The sequence below is a fragment of the Leopardus geoffroyi genome, chromosome B1, assembly GCF_018350155.1.
Source record: "Leopardus geoffroyi isolate Oge1 chromosome B1, O.geoffroyi_Oge1_pat1.0, whole genome shotgun sequence".
NCBI lineage: Eukaryota > Metazoa > Chordata > Mammalia > Carnivora > Felidae > Leopardus > Leopardus geoffroyi.
In genome coordinates this window covers 69,471,633-69,498,307 of record NC_059327.1, presented here as the reverse complement: position 1 = coordinate 69,498,307, position 26,675 = coordinate 69,471,633, and the positions used below count along the sequence as shown (strand labels likewise).

The 26,675-nt window shown below is 37.4% G+C and overlaps 1 protein-coding gene across 3 annotated transcripts in view; it reads right to left on the bottom strand.

Moving 5' to 3' along the window:
• The window catches only part of GASK1B (golgi associated kinase 1B), a 45,548-nt gene that overhangs the window by 7,904 nt on the left and 10,969 nt on the right, over nt 1-26,675 (bottom strand). For all 3 annotated transcript variants that reach the window (XM_045464587.1, XM_045464577.1, XM_045464595.1), the window contains exon 3: nt 19,026-19,240. In XM_045464587.1, coding sequence (XP_045320543.1) covers nt 19,026-19,240 — 215 coding nt within the window. The remainder of the gene's footprint in view (nt 1-19,025; nt 19,241-26,675) is intronic.

Below are 26,675 nucleotides of genomic sequence, written 5' to 3'. Positions count from 1 at the left end.
GGTCCCTGTGTTCATAAATGACAGAACTCAGGATTCTAACCCAGATGTCTATGATCTCAAAGTCCATGCTCCTTCCCATCCTGGTTGCATCTCTCAGGTGTAGCCAAGGTGGCAGGCACTGCAAAAAAGCCAAGTGCCTTTGTACAGAAGAGTAAATGTTACTGCATTCAGCAAATGCTGGTTATAAGCTTTCAGCAGAAGTACGAAGAACTGCAGTGTAGGAGTTTAGGTAAAAATGCATGAAGGAGAAGATATTACAGTTGTGTTTTGAGAGACAGGAAGTCTTAGCTAAAAAAATAAGCAAAGGCGTGAAAATAGGAAATCAAGACACCTTTAGAAAAACTGAGAGTACATTAGACCAGCGCTTCTCAGACTGTCTGTAGTAAAAGACCAAGCGGTTTTGATTTTTCTTTCCCTCAGCCCCACAATTCATGTGGGTTGTCGTTTGTTAAATAATAATAATAGGGGCACCTGGGTGGCTCAGTTGGTTAAGCACATCTGATTCTGGGTTTGGGCTCAGGTCGTGATCTCATGGTTGGTGGGATTGAGCTCTGAGCCCCACATCAGGACCTCGCTGACAGCATGAAGCCTGCCTGGGCTTCTCTCTCTCTCCTTCTCTCTCTGCCCCTCCCCTGCTTGCGCTTGTGCTCTCACTCTCTCTCAAAATAAATAAATAAACTTAAAAATCATAATTTATTACTAGAGAAAATTTTAGTTTATTTATTTTGAGAGAGAGTGAGCGTGAGTGGGGTAGGGGCAGAGAGAGACGGAGAAACAGAGAGAGAGAGAGAGAGAGAGAGAGAGAGAGAGAGAGTGAGAGAGAATCCCAAGCAGGCTCCATGCTCATGGCACAGGGCTGGATGGGCCTCAATCCCGTGCAAGATCATGTCCTGAGCTCAAGCCAAGAGTCAGATGCTTAACTGACTGTGCCACCCAGGCACCCTCAGAGAAATAAAATTTTTAAAAGTACAAAATACCAGCCAAATAGTTTGTTAGAATCAACAGATGAAATTACTTTACCAAACGGCTACCAAAGTTTCTAAGTGTTGACTTGCAATTTTTGTACTTGTCACAGACTAGTCAAGCAGCAGGGTCCTTGAATCACACTTTGAGTGGCATAGTGCAAGACTACACTGTCGCTAAGGTGAAGGTGAAGGTGAAGGTGAAGGCAGGTAGCAGAGGAAAAGCTGAGGGAGAGGACTGTACCTATAAGGGAAGCCAAAAAATCTGATGTGTCTTCACGTTTCACTATCATTTTCTCACGTAGAGCTGGAAGAAAGGTAAAAGGCAAGGGAACAGGGCATCGAGGGAAGTGTTAAAAGAACAAAAACTAAAGGGAACCCAGGCAAGCTGAAGAGAATAAAAGGAAGACATTCTTCCTAATCTAGATGAGAAATTCCTCTGATCCAGATATTTTCCTCACTCAACTTTTTTAGTTAAATTACATAACCCTGTAAATTTTTTCCACCTCAGTTTTCGCATACCTCTTAAAGGGTCTCAGTGAGCATACATGTGTATGTATGTGTGTTTCTGATTGGGAAGTCAATATCGCCATCTCTTTTCAAGCTGTTGCCTTTTTTAACCACTTAAAAACAGAACCTTTATAAAGAAAACTGCATTTTTAGAGGAAGAGTTTAAGAAATACAATAAGACATGGAATAGATGGAATTTCACAATTTACCATAGTAACTCATCCAAGGCCTGGCACCTAGTAGGCACTGGATAAATGTCTATTATGAAAAGAACTATTGAAAGTTGGCATTCACCTTGTTTTTGTTTTTGTTTTTGATGTTTATTTATCTGTGTTGAGAGAGAGAGAGAAAGAGAGTGTGTGCATATATGGGCGGGGGAAGGGTAGAGAGAGAAGGAGAGATAGACTCACAAGCAGTCTCCACACTGTCAGTATGGAGCCCAATGTGGGGCCCAGAACCATGAGTCATGACCTGAGCGGAGATCAAGAGTCAAACACTTAACCGACTGAGCCACCCAGGTGCTCCTGAAATGCAAAAAGACAGTGAGAATTGCTACCATTAACAGCCCCACCCTAGGTACAGAGAAACACAAAAACATATAGACTTACTTACAAGCTATTAACTCACATTGGAAAATCCTTCTATATGAATTTGTCTTGATGTGAACCAGGGTATGATTGCCATGCTATCAGTGAAAAACTAGATGGATCCCTGTAGTGTAATGAATGTGTGAAGGTAGACCAGATCATAAAGAGGAACTTCAAACAAATCCTACAGTCCCCGTGGTAGGATAATACAGTCTTGTTAATACAGACTTAGTGTCTTACCTTGGGAACTACACACAAGCAAAATCAAAAGTGGTCTCACCAACCTACACCGGTATCACTTGGGAACTCTCACCTCATAAAATAATAGATTTCATTTTTGTTCTGTGCTGCCATGGCAACAGGTACCTGTTAAATTACTACGCATGTAAACGTGACTAGCAGAACATTTGATGAACAATGAGAAAAGTAAAATGAGTTTGCAATACATACATCTAACAGTGGCCACAGGCTCTCTTTCGCCTCTGCCTCTGTAAATAGCAGCCATTGTTCTATACTACCTAATCTTAGAATTCCATAAAGATATCTATCAATAGGAACCAAGTGAATGCAGAATCTCTAGTTTCTTCCATGTTACTGAATCATAAGTAAAGAAATAACAGTATTTACACACAGAAGCATTTTTTAAGGCTGCAATATATTTGGATCTATTTCTATGGATGCAATGTTTAGAATCCATATACTGTACCTCAGAAAAAGTACCTGAAGTCAAACATCATTCTGCCACATTAAGACTCTGGTGAGAGTCACCAAACAAGTGATAATCTCTTTTTAGACAAAGAAAATTCCCTTTCTGTAATCTGCACAAGCAGGGCTGCAAGGAAGCAGCCTCTGCCAAAGACACACCCACTTTCCTGTAAAGATTTATAAAGAACATTCAGACTACGGAAAACAATAATTTTTATGTTTCATAAAGTTCTGATTTATGGAATGAGTTTATATTAAACAAAGAAATGTAAACCAAAAGCAAAGTAACCTTGGTATAAGTAAAATGTTTAAAAAGTGCTTTCTTTTGAGGAAATGAAACACCATTTTTAACAATTTAACGTTACATAGAGCTGTAAACAAGCTTAAGATTACGAACATTTACATCTGAGGAAATACTGTTACTGAAAACTTCTTGCTTGACTTGACTGTACTAGCTTTTAGTATTTTTATGGAATTTCTATCAATTTTAGTTTCCCCAATAATGTGGTATGTTATTATAAGGAGATTGGCAAAAACAAGATCATCTAAATGACTACGCGAAAACACAATTCTGACTACAGTGACAAAGATTCTTTGCTTGATGTAACTTTAGTCAGGCTCCTGAAACTTTCTCCCTGGCCTTCCACATCAAATCTAGTTTTAGCAAAACCCTGTAAATCAGTTTAACCAGAACCCCCCCACCACTGATACCTGATAACTCTCAATATCTCATCTTCCTCATCTTCCACTGACCCCAGGGCGATGTCTGATCACCCTGGTGTGTCTTCAGCAAGAATATGGTTAGGCCATTTACTAGAACTCCTCTTACCCCTGGTGTTTCCTCTTCATAATTTGCCATCCACTGACCCCTATCCTGCTCCTTGGCTACACATTCACACTTGACTATGCTGTATTCAGATTGGAGCCTTATCTGTCTCCCCCACTAGAAAATCCCATTGCAATGGTTCCTATCCCTACAAGGATCATCTTGAATCATCTTCCTTACTATCTTTAACAAGTGTCACTGACTCTTTCTTTAACCATGATTAACACAAGCTAATATAGCATATCCCAAAGCTATTTAAACTCATATCTTTCAATGGAAATTTGTTCTTTTTATAAAAAGCTAATTAATTCTGACAGATGGATTATTCTCTGGTTATTGAAAAATAAGTACTGCTTGAATGTAGAGTGGTGGTTGCCAAGGGCTGGAAAGTGGGAAGATGAAAGGATGTTGGTCAAAGGGTACAAACTTTTAGCTGCAAGAGGGATAAGTTCTGAGGCTCAGACTATAGATAATAATACTATATTACATACTTGAAATTTGCTAAGTAGATTTTGAGCATTCTCTCTCATACACACACAAAAGGTAACTATGTGAAGTGATAAATGTTTAAGTTACCTTGATTGTGGTAAATATTTCACGATATAGGCAAACATCAAATCATTACATTGTACACTTTACAATTGTACAAACACAATTGTGTTTGTCAAGTATACTTCAATAGAGTTGGGAAAAAAGTAAATAAATAAATTCTGCTTTCCTAAATTAAACTTTTTTCAAAGACTATTGCTACATGTACACACAGAAGTTCCTATCTGAAGATAGATTTGCTTTTATGCTCCTTGAGTTAGCAAATAGCTATAAAATAAAGCCCTTTATGCAACTTGGATACAAAATCCAAGTTTATATCATAAAGTCTTTATCAAAATAACCTAAAAGGAAAGATATCAGTTTTTCCCCACAAGTAAGAAAAAAGCTGAGATCCTAAGTAACTTGTCCAAGGAGATACAACTAGTGTATGATGTGAATTTCTACCAACTTCTGCCTGACTCATCATACTGCCACCCGAGGTAGAAAAGACAAGTTTCTTGTTTTCATGGAGATTACAATTTGGATGCTTTTAAGTATGATTCATTGTGTATCCTCCACATCGATCAATATCACATCTTGCACCATGCACATACTCAATAACTGTTGAAAAAATGAAGGAATGATTGCCGGCTTCACTCAGCTCACCTATTGAAACTATCTAATGCAGATAGCTAACTACCAAAAGGCCTCTCCTTAGACAAGACCTCCATGTTTTCCTCTATCCATTTTCTTGTAAAAAGCTCAGAATCTTAAAATCAAAATCACAGAATCTTAGAATCACAGAGCTGTAATACTTGTGAAGTTATACGCTACTATACAAAGGGAAGTTTATTTCAGAAAAATGACCCTAGGCCACGCTTCTCAAAGTTTCTTTAAGAACCTTTGACACATACAGTCATTGAAGACACCAAAAGGGATTAATTTATGTGGGCTACTTACTATATAGAATTTAAACCTAAAAAACATTAACTACCTATGTATTAATTCATTTAAAAATAACACTTGGGGGGCACTTGTGATGAGCACTGGGTATTATATGTAAGTGATGAATCACTAAATTCTGCTCTTAAAACCAACATTACACTATATGTTAACTAACTAGAATTTAAATAAAAGCTTTAAAAATAACAAATAAATAATTTTTGAAAAAAATTAAAATTAAAAATAACACTGATACATCCACCCAATGTTAAACTGTTTGAAAGAAATTGCTACGCTTTCCAACAAAATTAATAAGAGAAATGGAATTGTTTTATCAAGTTAAAATGATGTTTAATGAAAAAAGCAGCTAGTTCAGCTCACAATTCAAACAATTGCATAAGCAGTTTTCCTCAAGACAAACATTGCACTGTGGGAGGCATTACAAGTGCCTTAGGCATTCTTCCCATGTTACCACACAGAATTTTTAAAAGATGTATATTTACAGTAGAGATTTAAGAAAATCAATAGTTTCGTTGCTTCATCAAGGAAATTCTTAAGTGAATCAGGCATTTTTTTTCCTGTATTTTTTCATGTGAGCACAGTGGCAATGAAGAGTAGGACAGCTGTTGGTACAATTTGGTGCCAGCTTTGATTCATGCTGAGGCACCAACAGATTCACCCACTACTGAGAATATCCACATAATGAAAAAAGCAAAAAACAGTCTCAACATTATTATGGAAATAGTGTTGACCTCACGGACCCCCTGAAACAGCCACAAGAAAGCCATTGCCCTAAACAATCCCATCTGGTAATAATTTTTTCAAGTTCCATTTATCTCTTAGTTATTTATGTCCATAAACAAACACTTGAATATAGTTGCCAAGGGCATGGAACTAACAGCATCTTTATGCACCAGCTCTCACTTAACCCTCTCTGAATCTACTTCATTGGGCAAAATTATTTTTTTTTTCATGTTTACTTATTTATTTTGAGAGACGAGAGAGAGAGACAGAGACAGAGAGGGAGAGGGAATCTCAAGCAGGCTCTGCACTGACAGTGCAGAGCCCAATGTGGGGCTCGAACTCATGGACCGTGAGATCATGACCTGAGCTGAAATCACTTAACCGACTAAACCACCCAGGCACCCGTGGGCAAAATTGTTTTCAAAATAAATCTTTTAAAAATAAGTACATCAAAAAACATTGAGCCAGATGAACATCTGCCTGTCCTCTCAAGTGTTCCTATGAAAATACAATTTATATTGAGTTTTCCATGCTTTTCTTATTTGCTTCCTGGTGGCTTTATGCAGGTCCGATGCTTAGACCTCCTATTTTCCTGGAACACAGCAGTTAAGGTTGGTTTCAAATTGTCTGTGGTTCAATGGCATAGGATTAGTGGGGAAGCCAATCCCAAAGCTAGCTCAAATGATGCATTAAACAATCTTTGAATATTGAAAGGTTGTTATGGAATCACACAGGCTGCCTCAAATCATTGATCTCTCCAGCCCAGCTATGTATACAAGATTTAGGATTGAGACATAGTAATTATGCACTAATCAATTTCAGCCCAGTCTATAAATTCCATGGCAAGGGTTGAAATAAGTAAAAATGGCATATAATTAAATAACATATACTGTGCTTTTGATTAATAATTAAATTAGAATTGACCCCGGAATGCTCAGTTGGTTGTCACTTAGCAATATGAAGCTTATGAATATAACTTACCTGACCAGACATTTTCCCCTTTGATTCAGACTGATAAAAGAGCAGACTCTGTGAGCCAATTTCCTAGTCCACGTTTTATGCAAATTAGGCTTTAAGTATAATCAATGCCAGAAATCTCTGAGAATAAATGCTAGACAGTAGGCGGAAAGAATATATAAAATTCTAAAAGCTTTTAAGTTGGAAGCAGACATCTGAGGAACCCGTATGATCCTTCACAGGAGGGATATGCTTTGAAACACAGAGCAGTCTTAACGCAGGAAGTGGACCAGGATCCAGAGAAATGCATTCTTGTTGTAAAGGCCAGGTAGCTAATAAGCCATGCTTCTGTGATAAACCAGGGTCAGTATGGCTAGACAACTGTTTCTCTTCAAAGTTGTCTCCATGAAAAATCAAAAAAATAGCTTAAATGCTGTGAAGTAAGAGAACGCAGTTTCTAAAAGTCAGGCCTTCACTAGAACAATGATGTCAAAGCCCAAAGCAGAGATTCACAGGCCAGTGCCTTTGTGTTTACTTTCTCAATCCTGTCATATTGCTGTAGAAAGTTTTTAGCAGCAGACGTACATTCCACTTGAAGGTCAGAAAAAGTGAAACTATTTGCCTTTTGAAGTATAGGACAATATAATTCTACTTTTGGTTTCATAATCTCTCCAAGGTTTTGAGGCCTAACTGCTAAGGGGACAGGTACAAGCTAGCAGGTCCGTTTCTTCAGCGAGGGGGACAGATTTCACAGACTTCCAAAGACTTTTATCAGACTGTCTTTGGAAGACAGGATTCTGAAGGAGCGAGCATGTGTAAATGGGATGTATTCCATGAATAGTCAAAGGGGAATTGAATGTGTGGATTAACCAAGAGGACATCTGGAGAGGAATTACACTGAGAAACAAGAGTACAATAGTTCCCAGGCATAGAAATGACATTGTGTCAGATTCAAAGCCAAGTCTCAAAATCTCAAATGATGACTGAGCCTCACAGATTGATTAGGAATTGTCTAGACAGAACACAGAAATTCCTCAATTCAAGTGTGTTGAATTGAATTGAACCTCAAAAGCAGTACCCTGTATGCTTATAATTCCTGGGTTTTGTTTATAAAGTAAAATAAAAAGTACTATGCTATGCAAGCAGGAAACAGAACAAATGGTTATAAAGCAAACTATTTAAATAAAACACCTCCGAAGCCAAGAAAGCCTTTCACATGATGTTGAAGTGGCCAAAAGCAACAAATAAATGCCTTAAGGTATTTGTTACATTAAGAGGCTGTTTCAACCTAGGGAATATTTCTTGGCTTCTGACCTTTAGATCGATGTTCTCAGGAATAGAATCTTTCTAATATCCACCTCCCACACCATCCCTTTTATTGGCATCATAAAACCACAGAGAACCCTGCCTCTCTCGAATTTTTAAAAGTATAGGAGTAATATGTGGTCAACTGCATTTAAAGTATCTAAGTTTTTAAAAACACACAAATATCCACTTACTATGCATATAAAATTATTTTTCAATTGGCTGAAAACATGCACACTCATCTCATGACTGTGATCATCTGTTTGGAGAGAGTGCAGGAAGGGGACTTGAAGACATGGCCAAAGGGGACTTGAAGTATTTTTAATGTGTTTATATTTTTAAAGTAAGCAAATATGCAAAAAAAAAAAAAGTTGACAGGATAATCCTAGAAGGTGGAAACATTGTGTTTGTTATGTTAGTCTTTGTTCTTTGAGGTGTTTTTGTTTTGTTTTGTTTTGTTTTGTTTTCATTGTCTCAACAAAGGGAATGGAGACATTGAGGAACAGAATCTCAGAATATAATCCCAACTAGTTTCCCAGATTCTGTAGGCTGAGAACCTTTCAGTTAACAGACATGTAAGGAGGTTTTCCTGAAGTTCCCCCATCTGTGCAAAAAATGACAAGCCTTTTACCCCAACTTGACCTGAGCAGCAGGTCCATGGAAACAACCTCATAGGATCACATGGTTTCCTACAGCATCAAATGCTATATAGTGAGCAGCTCTTTATTGCAGAAAATTCACAGAAAAACCTACATGAGCCCTACTACTAAAGACTTGCAGTATTTGGAGATTCAAGAAATCATAGCTATGTGTACATATATACATTCAAATTCTTATAAACAGGGTGATTCTAGATGATATCTGAGCTGATCTATTGAGTACTTGCTATCTGCCAGTGCCTTAGTCCATGTACACTGCCTTAACAAAATACCACAGTCTGGGTAGTTCATAAACATTCATTTCTCACAGTTCTGGAGGCTGGAAGTGTGACAACAGGGTGCCAACATCATCTCTTTTGGGTCAAGGTCCTCTTCCCAATTGCAAACTGCCAACATCTCACCCTGTCCTCACCTGGTAGAAGAGACTTGGGAGTTCTGTCAGGCCTCTTTTACAACAGTACTAATCCCACTCATAGGTCTCTGCCCTCATGACCTCGTCACCTCCCAAAGGCCCTACCTCTTAATATCATCACCATGGGGGCTGAGATTCAACATATGAACTTTGGTGAGACACAAACATTCGGACCATAGGGAGGCAGGTACCATGATAAGCATTTCATGCGAAAGGATTTCATTTCACATCAGTCTCCAACTAAAGTCGCCTTTCTCCATTTAAGTAATAAAGAAAGCAAACCTCAGAGATTAAGAACTTGCCCAAGATTACAGAGCTAACTATTGAAGAAGCTGGGATTTGAAGCCAACATTATATCAATACTATTGTTTTACATCATTACTATTCTATGTTGTTGCCCTGTGAATTTAATGTACTCAAAACTTGTGGAAATTTTTTAGAATGATATTGGACATTCAGAGGAAAGAGGAAGCTTAATACGACTGAATTAGTTCCAGAAGACTTTGCAAAGAAGGGATTTGATTGGAGTGTGACGAACAGGCTGCATATTAGCTGAGAGAGCAGAAGCAGTGGCACAGTGGTGAGTAAAGCATGGCGGGGGGTTGGGGAGGGGTCCAATAGACAGTAAATTAACCAAACTATAACACAGACACACGCACACATAACCCTGCAGTTAACCCTTCAGCCTACAGTGCAGAAGTACATATAAGAGATGGAAGATAAGAATGAAAAGGAAGTTAGGAGGTCAAAGCATGGTGCTTCTTTTTTTATTATTATTATTCTTTTTAAGTTTATTTATCGATTTTGAGAGAGAAAGAGAAAGAGAGAGGCAGAAAGAGAGAGAGGGAGAGAGAGAATCTCAATCAAGCTCTGCACTGTCAGCACAGACCACAATGTGAGGCTCGAAACCACAAATCATGAATCATGACCTGAGCCGAAACTAAGAGTCGGACGCTCAACCAAGAGAGACAGCCAGGTGCCCCAGGTCATAGTGTTTCTTAAAAGTGGTGTTAATATTTTTCTAGATAAATGGTACCACTAGACAACCAGGTATTATGTCAGCCATACCAACTATAACTAGATAAGAGATGAAGGGAAATTACTCCTTAGAGAAGTACTCCAACTAATAAAGGAAGAAGAGATGAGGAATTAAAATATCTGTCTCTCAATGCCTACTGAATTGATGGATCAACATTGAGCATCAGTAGCTGCTACCATTGCAATAAAGAAAGACCAAAAGACATTATCTCTCCCAGCAGAAGAATACATCACTATCTATGAAGAAGTCTTGAGAAAATAAGTGACATCTAAATGTGATCAAGTCTATAAACTCCATACCAGTGTATATGGGATACACATGACAGGAGGACAAATAAGGACACCAGAGAAGTGTAATTAGCAAACTCCAGAATCTAGAACTTGTAGAAAACAAGACATATGCTTTCTTCAATAAGTAGGCTAACAGGGGGGGGAAATAAGAGGTGGGAGTAGAATCCATAGATTAAAAGACATATCAACTGATCACAAAGTCTAGGCTTTCTTTGAATCCTGATTCAAAGAAACAACCTGAAATAATAAATACATAAGCAAGCAAGCAAACAAATAAATAAATAAATAATTTACAAGACAAAAACTTGAACATTGACTGGATATGTGACTGGCATTATTGTTAATTTTTCTTTTGGGTGTGTTTTATTTTCTAGTGATACAGACTGAAATATTTACAGATGAAAGAATATGATGTCTGGGATTTGCTCCAAATTAATGTGGGTTTGGGAAGTAGCGTGGGATACAGATAAAACAAGCCTGGTTATGAGATGATTAATTGTTGAATTTGGATGACAGGTACCTAAGGGTTCATTTATTTTTGTATATGTTTAAATTTCTCCAGTGAGGCACGAAGGCATTTAAAATTTATTTTCCAACCCAATGGAAGTCTTCTGAGTTTTATTTATTTATTTATTTATTTATTTATTTATTTATTTATTCATTCATTCATTCATTCATTCATTCCTGTGAGAAGCAATTAGTATAATTAAAAGGAAAGTAGGAAAAATAAACTCAGCAATAATTTGCACAGCAAATCGCAGTTGGGGAAGATAGAGACAAGGAGATCAGCTAGAAGTCCCTTACAACATCTGGACCTATATTGATAAGAATCCGATTAGAAAGTATTAATAGAGATAAAAATAAAACCATAATTGGAGTGATTTTGAGGAACGGACACTTGAATTTCATTTTAACGGGCATACTTAGCTTTATACAATTAAAATTCTCTAGAAACCATAATGTTTCAGTTCTTAGCACGCCTACGCCTTCAAAGTTTAGAGTTCGTCATTTTTAATGCCTAGAATAAGACACTCCCATGTCTTTTACCTTAGCAAGATATTCTCTGTAATCAAGTGAACAACTGTGATTCTCATCATAAAAAGAAATTATGAAGATTTTTCAACAAAGAATAAAAAGCAGTAACATATATTTTCCAAACCTTTGGGCCTTGGCCATCTTTGCTCCTTAGGTCCCTGCCAATTCAGCATGTCAGTATTGCCAAAGCTAATCCCAGACTTTCTTCACTACTTGAAGACAAGACAGTATCTGACTTACATCATCTCTTTGTTTGCTAGCAAATGAACAAAAAACTATATTAATTGCTTGCTTTGACTTACCAATAAATACAAGGCTACCAGTCACCAATGTCCTAGTTCATCAAGAAACATGATCAGCAATGTCACTGATCAATGTTTTTCTAACAGTTGATAGATCTGAGCACTCCCATGTGTCTCCAATATCACCGATCACACTATTTTCGTCACCAGTGTCTCCTTAACAATGACTTTGGTCACTTGTCTCCAGTCACCAACATCTGTAACCAATAATGTGCTTGATAACCAATGTCACTGATCACGGGATCCTCTTCTATCAAATTTTCTTGACTGTCCGTGTCATTGGCAGTATGCTACTTCTGCAAAACAATAGAACTGATCCAAACTCTTAGAAATCCCAGTGTCCAAGACCCTGGATTGGTATGTCTTTTGTTGTCAGAGCACCTGTCTATGAGAGATCTCTGAAAGTCAGAGGTGAGATCTTTGATCACTGAGTAGTAGGGACAAAAGGTGGGGGATGCTTGGAAGACTCTCATAATCTATCATGGAGGCTACAATAGGAATCTTTCTTTGACTAGCATTTGGATACTCCTACAGAACAAAATATTCTTTTAGTGAGAACTTATATTTCTCTTGTTTAGGTGATAGTTGGTTGGAAGTTTTACTTTTACTATTATCACATCATTAAGTGAAAAAAAAGTGATGCATAGAAAAAAGAGTGGAAGGCAACATGTCAAAGATTAACACCTATTAATCTAATGTGTTATATTCAGGAACTAAATCATTAGAAGCCAGGTAAAAGGTAGGAGAGTTGACTAACAAAAGACAACTCTAGGGGGAAAAGACCTACCAGGTCATATTGTTGTTGTTTGCTGAATTTGTGAACATAAGTTTACTACTCACAGCCACCTGGGAGAAAATTACCTACTGGCACAGGAGGTTTCCATAAGCATAATTTTCCCACTCAACTTTTTCATACTTTTAGCCCTTTTTTAGAATCCCTCTCTCTGAAACTCTCTTCCTATCTCCTATACTCACCTGATACTGCAAGATTTTGTTTCTAGATTAAATGTCACGTTTGTCATCCACATTCTCTACCAATCTATTAGAACCAATAGCATCTTACTTGTTTCTAAAGAATTTAACATTCAATTATGATGCCTGATACATTTTATTATGGTTTTCTATTAATGCTATTAGACTGTATAACTCTTGAGGTCGGGGACACTGTCTCACCCATCTTATCACCAGCACTAAACCTGCCAAGTGTCTAGAACAGAATAGGGACCAAAAAAAGTCTGCAAGTGCAAGTGCAAAGAAATATGTATAACTTATTTGGTTGAAGGTAGAAGCAAACATCTCCCCAAACACATCTCTGTTAGTCCTCCTCTGTCTAAACACTCCTTAATTTCTCATCAAATAAATAGCTATTCTTAGAAAATACAAGTACAGAAAGAACTTCATTAAATAGTAAAAATACTTAATATTTTCTATTCATTTGATTTTTTATTTTCTAAACTTCTAATTCTCTTAACAAACCTTATTTCTCTATTGCAATTACACTTTTATTTCTTTCACTTCTGACATCTTTAATTTGACACTTTTGATTTAATATTTTAATATAACCAGGTAGTTTTCTTTGACCAAAAATATAACGCCCTGACTGTGACATTTTCAGATACTCTGCTATTAACTGGAAGGTTGCAGACAGAGTTGGATAAGACAGGGACTTGCCCTTGAGAAATTCACAGCTTATTAAAAAAGACAGACTAGTCAAAAATAATTAAAACTTAATAGGATAAGATCTATAATATAAGTGTGGAAGTCCATAAGAGTAGAAAAAATTAATGATTTGGGAATTACTTAAAATTTAATGAATGAAAATAATGATAAAATATTTTAATTCTTATATTGGTATTGACCTCTACTATTATTTCTGGATGATCACTTTCTTAATATGTAATACTCACTGAACCTATCATGTATAGGCATTATTCTAAATCCTTCATGTGTGTAAAAGTATTGAATTCTCTCAATGGCCCTCTATATAAACAATATAATTATTCCTGAGGAAACCGAGGCAGAGAGAGATTAAGTAACTTTTCAATGTTAAAAAATTAGTATTGGTAATCAGGGTGGAAATGTAGAAGGCTGGCTCCAGAATCTCAGTTCCTAACCATTACAGAGACTATCTCTGAGCTCAAAGAGCAAGTTTTCTATCTCCTAAATCTTTTCCTGTTATTTTATATGAACTTTTGATAGAAATTTCCCAATCTTAGAAATTCAAATGCTCTTTAGAATACTGCCCTTTGTCATCCTCACAGAGGTAAATTTTTGTCTATGTAGTTCATACCCCCACGCTTCAAGAATAAAAGGTTACTTGTGCCTCCGTCACATTTTACAGACCCAGTAAAATGGCATGGCCTTTATGAATGTAGATTTGTTAATTGGGTAAAACAATAAGAATGTTGTGCACAGAAAATTAACAACTGGGTTCTGTACTCTCTTGCCTTGCTGTAGCATCCTAGAACAAGTGATTTTCATTTGCTTCAGGCAGAACTCTCCTAAGATTGTTAACAAAATCCATCCAATGCACTCCCAACACATTCCCAGCCACCATTTAAATGAGGCATATATTTGACTTTAAGGTAAACACTGCAGTGTAATTGATGAGAAGGATTGTTGTAGTAAAGATAATTATTATAGTACCCATGAAAAAATGGCCTATGTATGTCCATTTATTCATTTATTTGTTCAGCAAACATTTTCCTTTTTTTTATTTTTAGCAAACATTTTCAACAAACAACTCTCTGTAAACACTGTATGATGCTAAATACAGGAAGTAAAAAGATAAATTAAGATATAATATTATCAGGAGTACCTAGGTGGCTCAGTCGGTTAAGTGTCGGACTTTGGCTTAGGTCATGATCTCGCAGTTCATGGATTCAAGCGCTGTGTTTGGCTCTATGCTGACAGCTCAGAGTTCAGAGCCTGGAGCCTGCTTCGGATTCTATGTCTTCCTCCCTATCTGCTCTTCCCCTGCTCACACTCTGTCTCTCTCTTTCTCTCTCTCTCAAAAATAAACATAAAAAGATATTTTTAAAGATATAATATTATATGAAAATGTAAAATTTCTCTGGAGTAATATCTACTATGAGAAAAGTCAAATGAAAAACAACAAAGTAAAAAAATTATCTGAGACATACAAGCTTGATAAAGGTTAATTTTCGTGATATACAAAACGTCTTTACAAATCAATAAGGAAAAGCTATGGAATGCAATGAAAAGGGCAATAATTTAAACAGACAACTCACAAAAAAATGAACTGTAAATAATTAATATTTAAAAATATGATATTCTTAATCTCACTTATAATGAAAGAAATAAAAATGTAAACAAGATCTTGTTACCCTCCATTAAATCACTAAAAATATTAATCAGTTTTCCACTTCCCAAGGTTGGCAACAGCTTACTGGTAAAATAATAAAATGCTACAGCACCTATAGGAAATTAGCCTTTTGTCTGTTGCACTTTGGGAAGTAACTAAATATTGGATGAATAAAAAAAAAAAAGTAAGTCTATTCTCACAGATGACATCCTCATATGCATAATTTGATATACTCTTTTAGATACTAACCAAATTAACTCTGAACAATCGAATTAACTTCTGACTTTCAGATTCAGTACTTTAGCCGAGCCAAAATTGGAAAGTCCAATCTTGGTGTCATGACTTGAACAGGTTCCAGTAAAGTTTTGCAGAGATCACAGCCTCATGGATTATCAAGAATGTGAAAGACACCCTTACCACCTCCCCCAGGCAGAAGGAGAAAGAAGATAGACTACAAATAGAACTGACTTGCCAATAGAATCAGTTTCTGCAGAGGTAGCAGCAGCCTGATGCCCAATATCTCAGGCCAAATGTGATCTTGCCTCACGCAGTTTGAGTGTACTGGAGGGAATCATCCAGGTAATAACTGGCAAAGCCTGAACTAAGATAGGAGCATAAGCTATACCTAAAAGAAGATGGATTGGGTAGATACCAAGGATTTGGTCACTGTATGCACGTGAGGATAAGTATCACGAGGCATATAAATGACTCCCAAATTCTTGGCTTGGGAAATTGGAAGATGATGGTGCCATTGTCCTATAAAATGAATGGAAGAAAGCATTGCTTAGAAGTTCGTCTCGTAAGCCAGAACTCATGAGTTGGACTCCAAATTCTATTGGATCCCAGAGATGTGACTCTAGCCAAATTACTTACTTTCTCTTTGTCTTAATTTTCTCAATTCTAAAATATGAATAATAATAATAATATCTACTTCATAGAATTGTTATGAGGATTAAATAAGTTAATATCTCAGTGCTTAGTATAGAATGCTTAGAACAGTACCAACAGTATCATAGAATACTTCCTCCGTGATCTATGATATCTCTTATAGGCAGGGAGTATCACTACTTCCCTAAATGACTCTGTTTCAGACAAATGGTACATTTAGGATGCCCTAAATATCCTATGAACATTACCAACCCCATATTGTTCCTCACATTTGTGTCTATCCTCTTTATCATTTACAGCCTGCAATCTTAGTGAGACTCTTCCCTCTTTACTATTTTATGGCAAAATGCTCTCCCTTGCTAACCTTATACCAGTAAGAAATTTTATATTATTTCATCCAGCCATTCTTATAGGTATCTATCTTTATTTCATACACTATTCTTTCCTAAGTGATTTAAAAAAAAAAAAAAAAACAGGGATAGGGATGGAGGAATAAACCATCTTTACTAGTTTGCTACCCTGTGTCAATTTCTACAGTATAATGCACGGTAGGAATTGCATAAATACATTATTATTGGTTGAACCATAGTTGTTGTTTCCCTCAGTAGAAAGGAGAATGACAAAAACAGAAGGTAGGTTGAGATTTAGTTGAAGATTCCAGAATTAAAACAAATGTCACTAGAGACAATTTCTAAAGGGTTTGCCCTTTATTCAGTGTAAGTTAGCTCTTAATGTGACTCAGTTACAAACCTCAAAGTCATTTCTTGCTCACAGACTTCACTTCCAAGCTCATGAATTTCCTCTCCATCCTGCCCCTAGTCATCACCCTCAGGAGCTTCAACATCTATATTGACCACTCCCCAAACACTTGGCCTCATGGTAAATATCTTTACCTACTTAGCCCTAGAAATCTTCACTCATTCTTCATTTTATTGCTAATACATTTTATCACATCAACTCCCTTCATTAACCTAAGGATAACCTGGTAGTTGTCACACAGTAATGGTTAAAAAATATGGAATGTAGCCGAACCTGCTGACCCCAATCTTTGGGAACTTACTAGCTATGTAATACCAAACAAGTTTTAGGTAACTGTTGAGAAACAATTCTCCATTGCAACCTTATGCAATCTGACATCAGATTTTGCTCTGCACTGTCTCTTCAAAGATGTTAGTATAGCAGATAGCCTTGGAAGATATAAAGAGTATCTCCCTCTGATGTGGAAAGTAGATTTGATTTGTCTGCTGACCAAGATAATGTCTCCTTCCAGGGAAAGGTTGGGCAGGTTTGCTAGCAGCCTCTATAAGATTGGGGTTTCCTAAGCTTAGGGTTTCTCTGTAGTGACCCAAACCCACTCTATGCAGCATTCACCAGGGCCACCCTGAATCAACCCAATGGGACTTGAGGGGCAAAGGAACATGAAGCTCATGCTACTTTCTCTACTATGAGTAATGAAGTCATTTGTCTGTCTCTGACCCAGGAATCTTTTGTCACCTGCTAGCATCTATGAACAGGTGGCTGGCTAATTTGTTAGCTTTCAAGAAAGGTAAGATCTCAGATTTTCCACAGTTCTTGATAATAACCTCTTTATGCTTCAGTTTCCTTTTACTCAGCTATAAAATGGAGAAAAGATGCCTATCTCACAGAGTCAGTATGTTAATTAAATGGAATAATGATATAATATATATACAATGCTTAAAACCAGTCTGAGCCTCATAGCTGGACTCAATAACAGTTTTTTGGTGACTCTTGACTGCCTCCTTGCCAAATGGCCTGCTCTCTAGGTCAGTTGTCACTGATGGCTTTGCAGAACTGACAACATATATCATCCTCCTCTTGAAACTTCCTACGCCTTAGACTGTGACTCTGCACTAAACTGGTTTCCTTCTTACAATTTTAACCCTTTCTAGTTCCTTCACACACACACACACACACACACACACACACACACACACACAGAATTAACAAAAGGAGAGGGGCACCTGCTTTGCTCAGTCCGTTAAGCATCTGACTTTGACTCAGGTCACGATCTCATGGTTCATAGGTTCGAGCCCTACAGTGGGCTCTGTGCTGACAGCTTGGAGCCCAGCACCTGCTTTGGATTCTGTGTCTCCCTCTCTCTCTGGCCCTCCCCCACTTGCATTCTGTCTCTCTCTCAAAAATAAAGAAAAATTTAAAAAATTTTTTAAGTAAAAAAAAAATTAAAAACAAAAGGAGAATGTTTTGAAAATGTCCTAAGACAGACCTAAATTCCCACAAAATACTACTTAACAACGCAACAACAGCAGCCAATCAGTTTTTCTAAAATGGAGAAAGGGAAAAGCAGTAATCAGAATGAAGGGATCAAGAGTAATGAGATCCTTATCAAAAGGAGGTAAGTTATAAGAAACCTGTAGGATTCTGAGTCATTCAGTTATGTAGATGGCCAATATTTATTATTCTACAATATCCAATCTTAATTAAATATTTGCAAAAAACTACTGGAAAGAACACAAGAGAAATGGTGGCCATAAGCTACATGGCCAAGGGACCAGTGAAACACAATGTGGAATGATGGAACTTCAGTGTGGAAAGAAGACAAATTTTTACCATCAACAGATCCCAGGGAAACCCAGCTCCAGCCTCCAGGTTTTAGTAGTTGTAAGAACTTGGATGAGTTCCTTAGCCTCATCAAACATCAGTTTATCCACCTTACAAATACGAGAAGACCATTCACCTTGAAGAGTTTTTCATGGGTTTCCTCAACAAATCGGTTCTATGATTATTGCAGAACTGAAGAACTGAAAAATTACTCCTTCGGAAACTAATAAAAGAGCTGAGGGACATTTCTGAATATTTCCCAAAAGAACACAAAATTTTGTAATGTGGTATTATACTTGCCAAATACAGCATTGTAGAACTTAAACTCTGGCTTCACAAAAACTCAAGGTACAGAAAATTCCTTAGTGTCAGACTTATATAACTCAGTGTCAGTCTTAGATAACCACTAATGTGATTTGATAAACTTACCTGTAACAAAAAATCAAAGAGTGCCAGCTTAGACCACTCATGATGATGTATTTCAGTACAACCCCATTCAGGTTTGGGTACTCGGCCATTCTGCCAGCACTTCTGTTTCAATGACTGTTGGTAAGTTCCCCAGGTGAGCTTAACAGAAGAGTGAGTCTCATTACTTGTTGGAGATAAAGATGAGTCCCAGAGAATGACAGGACATGGGCGGCCATCTACAGAATCCAAAAAACAAACATACTTTAGCATGATATTAACTCAGTATGTGCCTTCAGACAGTCACTCATAGTTTCAATCTCTCACCTACCAAATGCAGGAGTTTGAGTAGATGATATTTCATGGTCCTTGCTGGACAATGAAAGGAAAGCTTTTTGAAACAAGACGCTTTATAGATGTGGCCCAGCAATAAGCCACTAATCACCAACAACAACGTCCTCTGGTTAATGTGGTTTTACTCCACATCTAAAAGCCAGCTACCACGAAAAAGGAAAGAAGCCAGGCATTTATAATTGTCTGTTCAATGTCTGAGTGGAGCTGCTATTTGTAATAACAACTGTCTGATTTTCTGAGGCCACAGAAAAAGAATTTTTAGAAGTTGCAAATTTAAAAGTGAAATTGTTTGGTTCACATCAGTCACTATATTCTCCAAAGACACAAAAAAGGAGCAAGATGGAATTTTTTTTCTTTTCTGATGGAAACAGCACTCTTCATAATGGACGTTTATTCACACATAACCTCACAAAGTGCTTTTAAGCAAATGTCATTTCTTCAACTGCATCTGTATAGATGATGTTTTCAAAAAAATCTGTCACCCTAATTGCTTTTGTCTCACTCTTGATAGTTTAGAAATTCCACTGCTAAACTATATAAAGAATGATGAGCCTGAGTGAAGTCATCATAAATGGAAAAGACCATGAAGGGTCCATTAAATGACACTTCAAGCTTAAAACCAATAACATCGCTTTCAAGCCCCCATTTCTGCCAAGTAAAGTCACTGAGAGATGATGTTAAGTGATTTTGCTTATCACTTAAAAATCAGAATGATGCTCTTGGGAAAAAAAATAAATAAGTCACAAAGTGCTAGAAAAGCCCACTTAACTCATTCTTAACAGGCCTGGACAAGAGAGGCCTCTGAAATTATGACTGGAATGTCTAAGACACATCACAGGAATTTTTAAAAGCCCTTTCACATAACCTGAGAGATACTCAATCTATAACTGTATTCCTTTTTGTTAAAGGCATTTGTTTTACCATCTAGCTTGTTTGCCTTCGTGTAGAGTTCCTATGTCTGTGTGGTCTTTACTACAGGAAACCATCATCTTCTACAACCTCTCTTGAATTTGCTATTACAGTGACCTCAGTAATGTTAGTGGCATTCACTTAATCATTCTGATAACCTGCATTCCAGTTTAGCTCAAGAAAAAGGCTTCCTCCATTTAGCCTGACAATTTAGTTTAGACCTGGGTATGTAAGAAGTCCTTTAGATTTTGGAAATTATGTAACAGTCATTGACACACAATTTAAAAAAAAATAAATAAACAACATAGATCCAAACTAAGGAACTTCATCTGTAACATCAATCTCCCCTTTTTATTTCCTTTGACTTTCCTAAATGATTTCGGGGCTGCTGGGACCCAACTGTCTTCTTAGATAGAAGATAAATATAATTTTAAATGAGTGTACCCCAAATACTGCACCAATGTAAAAAATCATAGTAATAAAATTCACATAAAAGCAGTCCATCGTGCAGTGGGAGACATGTAGAGACCAGTGTAATCAAATATGAGTGGAAGACACAACATAGCTTTCAAAGACACACGTACTTTAGATGTCTAAAGATAAACACCAAGAAGTTCTAGCCATCGGTGTCTTTAGATAAAAGTTATACACAGATAGCACTTTAGATTCTGAGGGCTAGGAAGTACTCAAAGGGAGTTGAAACCTAATACTGAAGCTCAACAACACAAATCAATACAGGAGACAGGCCAGCAGGTTCCTCAGCAAGTCACAGGAGGCCCTCAGAGAAACACGGAAACGATCTACATAAACAATTGGAACAGTTAACCTTCTGGGCTGTTTTCCTTTCCCTTAGAAACATTTGTTTCTTATTTTTAAAGCAATTAAAAGCAAATCTACTCATTTCAGGAAATGTGGGAAAACATCAAAATGTAAGGCTAAGAAAACAAAAATCATCTATAATCTTCTGTCCCAGTAATTGGTTATATTATTTATATACTGACCTCTGGTATTTTCCCCATCCCTTTCTTTTCACCTAAAAAAATGGAAATTGTTTTTAGAAATTTAAGAAGTATAGCTTATGATCAGAGCCTAGACTCTGGAATCCAACAGATCTTTTGAATTCTGGTCACATTACTTCTTAGCTTTGTAACATTAGACAAGTTAAGCAACCTCTCTAAGCCTTGCTTTTATCCTCTGAAAAAAAGGGGGGTTGGGGGTGGCGATAACACACCTTCTAAAGCTGGCTTTTAGGATGCATTTAAAGTCCTCAACCTGATACCTAACATATATGCACATCCCAGAAAGCTTTTGCTGTAACTATTATTATTATTACACATGTTATTACACATATACATTATGCAATTGCACAGTTCATCAGTCTTCGGCTGCCTTTATTTGTTTTTTGAGTATCTACTGTATGCCAAGCATTGTTCCAGAAACTCCAAATAAGAAAATTAATAAATAAATTCCCATTTCTATTTATTTTCTTAGGGTTTACATTTCCACCAGGAGAAAGAGGCAAACAGGCAAAGAAAATAAACATTTGGGACTGTCTTGTATATACAGTGTGTCACAATTGTTTTACTAAATATTTTACCACAAGAGTTTCTCTTATAATTAAATATTTTTAAGTAGCATCACTTTAACTGCCATACAATAATCTAGCCCAGTGGTCAACAAACTGTCAAAGGTAGATAGTAAAGTATTTTAGGCTTTGACAGCCATCCAGTCTCCATCACAACTATTCCCCCAGCAAGTGTTCAACTCTGCTATAGCACAAAAGCAGTCAAAAACAATGTATCAGCAGATGGATGTGACTGTGTTCCAATAAAACTTTATTATTGACATTGAAATTTGCGTTTCATGGAATTTTCAAGTGTCATAGAAATGTTATTATTCTTTTGATTTTTTTCAACCATTTAAAACTGGAGAAAGCATTTGTAGCTCACAGGGCATTCAAAACAGGCGAGGGGCCAGCTTTGGCCCACAGGCTGTAGTGAATCAGCCCCTGATCTAGTCTATGAGCATACTGTATTTCATTTACCATTTCTCTACTTTAGCACATCGAATTGTTTGAATGATACATTTTCTAAACTATTATTTTAAAAGCTGTTCTCAATCTTCCAAAGGGAGCTTTAAGCTGATAGGAATAATTCATTTTCGATTAGTATTCCGGGTTTTTCTCCACATCCATTCACGTCCCCTCAGCAAAATATTTTGAGTACTGACTATAACATAAAAACATTCCATCCTGCTCTGCTGGAAATCCATGCACCTCAGGCAAGGGGGATTTCTAGAAAGCAAGAAGAAAGTAGGATGAGTAGTACCTCTCAGGCTCAGCGTGGGTGGGGTGGGTCCCATCCACACACTGGTCTTCTTGCTGAGTCTCTGTGCATATGGCCCTTGAGATAACAGTAGTCAGTATGGCTCCAGATCTCAGGGCTATGAGTACTACTGTGAAAAGAATTCCACTTTTTATAAAATATGGCTGTTAAAAGAATTAAATGAACTTTGATAGATCTGAAGGGATGACAGAAAAATAGCCTCTGAAAACAGGAAACTGGTTAAAGCAACTTACCCTGAAGTGTTTCAGAGATGAGGGACATTCATCTCTTCACATTCAGGTTTGTCAAAATGATGCAGTACTGTACTCTCTAGAGAAATCTTAACAGTGAAGAGATAAAATTTTAACTGTCAGAGTGGTGAGAAAGCAGGTTTTCAAAGATATGTGGGTGTTCATGTGAATTAAAGGTTATACAGCTGCCTTAAAAATGAGACTTGCCAGAAAACTTATTTTTTTCCCCAAAATCTGAATATCTCCTCTACTGCTGGTGTTCTCCCAAGTCATTCTTTATTCGAAAGACAAAGAAGACATTCTTCTGAAAAGATGAACATGAAAATTCACTAAGAATGTGCTATATACAATCTCCTTTGCCTGGATTTATGAAATGCCCTCCACTTGGAACATTGACTGCCTAGTTTTGTTGAACTAAAGGTGAATGCTAAGCACGCTGGGTCAAGTTGTGAGTGTCTGTCTGCATTTCTCCCTGGGCAAAAATTAGTAAAGATGTCCTGAGTTCTAAAATCAAAAACCCTTTCTACCATATGGGCCAAGTTCCAAGACTGCTCCAAGGCTCCCCGCGAACAAGACAAAAAGGGAAGTAGCAATTCAGGTTCAGAGTCCATCATTAAAAATGACTACAAAACCTATCAAAGAAAACAAAGGCCAATCAAAACTTGAGACTCATCTTTGTTATAGGAAATGAATTCTGCCAGATTCCACCACAACTATCCACAACGCATTGAAGACAAACCTCAATGTCTTGGATCTCTAATTGCTAAAAGCAACTGTTGGTGCTGGTGTAATGCCAATGATGATGTAGCAGGTGTCTAGTTGTTAATGATCCCTTAAGTACTGGTTGCTCTAATTTTTTTTATCCCAGTAGGGTTTTGGCAATTAAAAATATTAGGCTGAAGGGAAAAAGCAGGTAAGATCTCTTGGCTTAGAGTTGGTCAATGTGAACAAGTCAGTGAATGTGAGGGAGGATAAAACAGGCACACAAGATTCTGGGACAGCCTTGAGGAAGGAGGAAATTTGGAGGATTCGATGAGTCCTTCTGCCCAGGGTTTCAAATGTTGTTAATTTACTTATTCAAAACACAAATTTTTACAATGGTCCCTCAATTGTCCTCAAACAGACCTATTAGTTCATGGGTTTCAGACAGAAAGGATTCAGCGAGGCATAGCAAACACAGATGACTTGCAAGGTCCCCAGGTCAGGCAAGGCCCAGGCCTCAGACAGTTTAGAGTTTAGTGGAGAAAGACAAGTGTGCACACAAATGACAACCAAACAGAAATATCTGCCAGTCGAATGAGTGTTTGAAGGGAACGAGTGAAGGACTAACATAAAGACTGAGCTTTCAGTGCAAAGTTAAGAAATGAAGAAAGGCTGTACCCTAGAATAGCTGTGTGCTGAAATGTCACAATTAATAGGGGAAGAGATTTAGCTGAAAAGGAGCTGAGAATACGAGGTGTGGTAGAAAAGGAAATCACAAATGTTGATTCTGTCCCTGACTTATCACTGGTCTCCACAGGACGTGAGCCAGGTCCTTCAGTCAGCTTGACTGAGGCACCGAGTTCCCCAAGGTCTGAGAAGAGTACCTTCCAAATCTATCTCAGGGGCGGGTGAGAGTCTTATGATATACTGAAAAATACAGCACTGTCAAATATTTAAAAGAACCAAACTTAGGTTAGGTTTTTATGATTTAAAAAAAAGAGAGGCAGAAGAAAGGCAGAATTCTTCTGTGTCTTTTTTTTTTTTTAATCATAAAACCTATGCATAGGTACATACATAGGTATAAAACCTATGTATAGGTTCTCTATAGCCAACCAAATCCTGATTACAGGGACTTGTACCAGAAACAGATTTCTGGGTGATTTGTAACACTTTTATTCAAACAACCAAAAAAGTATTTATTTACTTATATAACTGTTTTTCATTTTATAAGTTGTTTTCTCTAGGTTGGACTGAGTTAAAATAATCTCCATATTTCCTCAAGAGTTAGCTAAGTGTGAAGCTGAGGAAGCAGGAAAGGAAAATGTCTTGTGACTTCCTCCATCACAAACTACTTAAATAATCTAAATCATCAGTTCTGCTTTAAAAACAAAGTGTCCTTCTCTGTTCTGAACAGACTAATGGACAGGAACTTCTGCTTTCTAGGTCTGCTCTGGACTGCCACTGTATAAATTAAAACTCCCAGAAAATTGTGGGGGGGGGGGGTTATGATGGAGCCAGGCTCCACCAACAATCATATTTTGTGAACAAAGTCCTGGTCACATTAGGGTGACCCAGTCCTGGGCAATTTATTAATGTAGATAATAAGGTAGTGTTTATTAATGTAGATAAAAGAGCCATGAATTCCTGCCCAGGGTGACCTTCCTACAATGCAAAACTCATCATATCACTCCTCTTCTTCAAACCCTTCAATGATTCCCCATTATCTGCAAGATAAAGTCCATGTCCTTACATGACATAAAACCCAGCCACTCTCCACAGACCACAGCTTTATCTTACTTCATCCCCACCCACAACCCTCCCAAACCCTAGTCTCCTTCTGAACTCTGCAGTTTCCTAAGCACCTCTGCCTTCACAAGTTTTCCACACCTCTATTCTCTCTACCCTTCCAACACCCACCCCATCTCTCACTCCACCCACAGCGACTTAAGATCCAGTTCTGACATTAGCTCTCTGGAAAGTTTTTACAATGCTCCACCCACCACCCTATGCACACATTCTGGGCTAAATTTTCCCTCTCTATGCCTGCAAGTTCTCCTAAAAATATCTCCACTGCAGTCTTATTATACCCATTTTATATGATACATCTGCTTAGCTGTTGCTACCCTCCAAGCTGAGAGAGCTCTGTGAGAACAGGGAATATTTCTTAATCACTTTTGGACCTCCATCTCTTGACATGATGTCTGCATGAAAGCAAGCATTCAAAAAATGTTAGTGAATGAAGGAATGAATTTTTCAGAATCCCTCAAGTTTTATCTATAGCTCTGAAGATCCGAGGAATAGTCAATTGTCTCAGAATCGAAGTTTGGTTGGTGTGATACCCTTGCAGTAAACAGTGATTTCATTGTCCTCACTCTAAATGAGTTAAGAAAGATTAGAGAGAAACTTGAGAAACGGAGGTAAGGATATGCAGAGATTTCCATGACCAGGTTCTATACAGCTTGTGCTCAATAGTCACTCCATGTTTCCATAATCCTGTGAGTCACTGGAATAATGAAAATGGGGGTGGTGGAAAGACCCACCGGCCTCTCTCCTCCTGACCCCAGGTCACTGTCATGAGAAGGGGAATAGTTAAGGCATCATGGCTACATTCAGGAATCAGACTGCGGGACAGTGGGAAAAAGCAGGTTACAATCCCAATATGTGATTAACTGGGAAAGCCCCAGGCTACAACCTTGGAGACTAACACATGATATGAAGGGCTTATGGGAGATAGTATAGTACAGTGATGAAGAACAAGGTTATGGGGTTCTTCCAACCCCACTACACATGACCTGTGGACCTTTGGAGGACATGTGTTATATTCAGAGCCTCATTTTTTCCACAGAAAATCTGTCTAATAATATCTGATGCATGGGGCCATTGCGAAATTCAGTGGCATAATAAATGTAAAGTGTTCAGTGTTCCCCAGATGGTAGATATTGTTACCATCCACTATCAACTCCAAGCACTTTCTTTAAATGACCATGTTAGGTAAACATTAATCCAGATAAACAAATTAAGAAAATCTAAGCAAATGCATCACAAAGGGCTAAATCAGCTTTAAACCTGGATGAAAATAAAAGGTAACATGTACTGAGCCTTACAATGTGTTAGGCACTTTTAGAAATATTTTT